Source organism: Poecilia latipinna, unplaced genomic scaffold (assembly GCF_001443285.1).
Source record: "Poecilia latipinna isolate Pla-1442-1.1 unplaced genomic scaffold, P_latipinna-1.0 Scaffold120, whole genome shotgun sequence".
In the NCBI taxonomy this organism is placed as follows: Eukaryota; Metazoa; Chordata; class Actinopteri; order Cyprinodontiformes; family Poeciliidae; genus Poecilia; species Poecilia latipinna.
In genome coordinates this window covers 503106-504677 of record NW_015112736.1, presented here as the reverse complement: position 1 = coordinate 504677, position 1572 = coordinate 503106, and the positions used below count along the sequence as shown (strand labels likewise).

The 1572-nt window shown below is 45.8% G+C and overlaps 1 protein-coding gene across 2 annotated transcripts in view; it reads right to left on the bottom strand.

Moving 5' to 3' along the window:
• Positions 1-1222, bottom strand: part of ankrd33ba (ankyrin repeat domain 33ba) — a 20414-nt gene extending 19192 nt beyond the window's left edge. Inside the window, exons 1-2 of one of the 2 annotated variants that reach the window (XM_015028329.1) lie at positions 956-1222; positions 284-774 (exon numbers count right to left, since the gene is read on the bottom strand). In XM_015028329.1, the coding sequence (XP_014883815.1) occupies positions 284-730 (447 nt within the window). In that variant the 5' untranslated portion in view covers positions 731-774; positions 956-1222. Of the gene's footprint in view, positions 1-283 lie in introns of both variants that reach the window. The other variant, XM_015028327.1, reaches the window with a different exon arrangement.
• Positions 1223-1572: the final 350 nt, after the last annotated feature.

The following is a 1572-nucleotide window of genomic DNA, read 5'->3' as shown; positions in this document are numbered from 1 at the left end:
CAAGTAAGTAACCCAGAGCAGAAAGCTTGGGCTTAATTATCTCAACATCTTCTGAACCTGATGCTCCTTAACTACACATGCTGCACTGTACGGCCAAGGTGGAACCAAGGAAGAAACTATATACCCTTGAAAGATAAACTCTCCCACTGAATGCAAAAACTTCAACAAGGATATCAATTTGTTTTTCTAATAATTAAAAAAAACAAAACTTGTACAGCAACCAAAGATACTTGTGTGCACCGGTTCTGAGGGGTGCAAGAGGCCTGCATGATGTGCTTCATACCCGGTTATTCCTGTCGGTCTCCTTGACCTCCTCTTCCTTCACACCGTGTCGTATCATTATCCGGACAATCGCCGCGTTGTTAGTGCAGCACGCCTTGAAAAAGGACAGCGGCTCCGGGCTCTCCGGAGACGGGGAGCGCTCCGAGTCCGCGAACACATCATCCGGAGGATAGAAAGAGTCGTCCGACGCGATGCTCCGACAGTCCTCCAAGTCCTCAAAGTCAACCTCCTCGAACTCATCGCTGTCCTCCTCGCTCCCCTCTTCGTCGTCGCCGTCCTCTTCGCAGGACCCCGGGTAGTCCTCCTCGGAGTTGGACTGGGGCTCCTCGGTTATCGTCGGGTGGACATGGCCGACGTTCCCCCCAACTTTTTTCTGCTGCTGCAGCAGTTGTTTGACGCGCAGCGACGAGGCGCTTCCTCCATCCCTGTCGTCCGTGATCAGCACCATCTAACCCCCGAGCCCAGGGCACTGTCCGCGGGGTGGAGTGCAGCCTGGCTCACGGTACGCGGGCATAACAAACAAACAAACAAAAAAAGTCACTTATATCGCACACGACAGCTTAAATGCACACAATTTTTAAATCTTTGCTTTTAAATAGACTGCACTTCTTGAAAAATGAAAAAAAAAAAGTTGCGCTTTGATTCAATCCAACCGTTAATCATTTTTTCGCAGATGAAATGATGTTCCAAAGGCACAGATGATCAGTAAAATGTCCCTCGAAGTTCGATTTCCCGTTTCTCCTTCCGAAAGCGAAAGCACGCTTTTTCAAACTTATATATTTCGAGAGCACACAGAAGACTAGTTGGGGTCTGGGTATTTTTCCTTTCTTTTTTTCAAAGTAAACAGCGTTTTCAGCAGAAAGTAAAAGTACTGCACCGAAGACTTGTCCCATGCAGGGCGGAGAGAGCCGCCAGCCTGTTAACCCATAGTCACCTAATCCGATTAGACGCAACTGGGACCTCTCTCTCTCTTTCTCTCTGTGTGTGTGTGTATGTATGTGGGGTATGTCTTCTAGTAAGAGATAATTCGGCTGGACCCAACCAACACTGTTGTCAAATATGGGTATTTTTAGAGTTTTCCGGTCTGAAGATTTACATCTTTGTTTGTTTTTAGTTGCCAGTTCCTTTATTTTTTTGTTTTTGGTATAACTTCACACATGTATATGTAGCCTACCAGGTTTCCTCTGAAAGGATGCTGAATGATATATGGTCTAGAATTTTTAGGTGACTTTCTTGCCCCCCCAATATTTCAATTTAAATCTAACTTTGAAAAAAAAAAAAACATTGTCA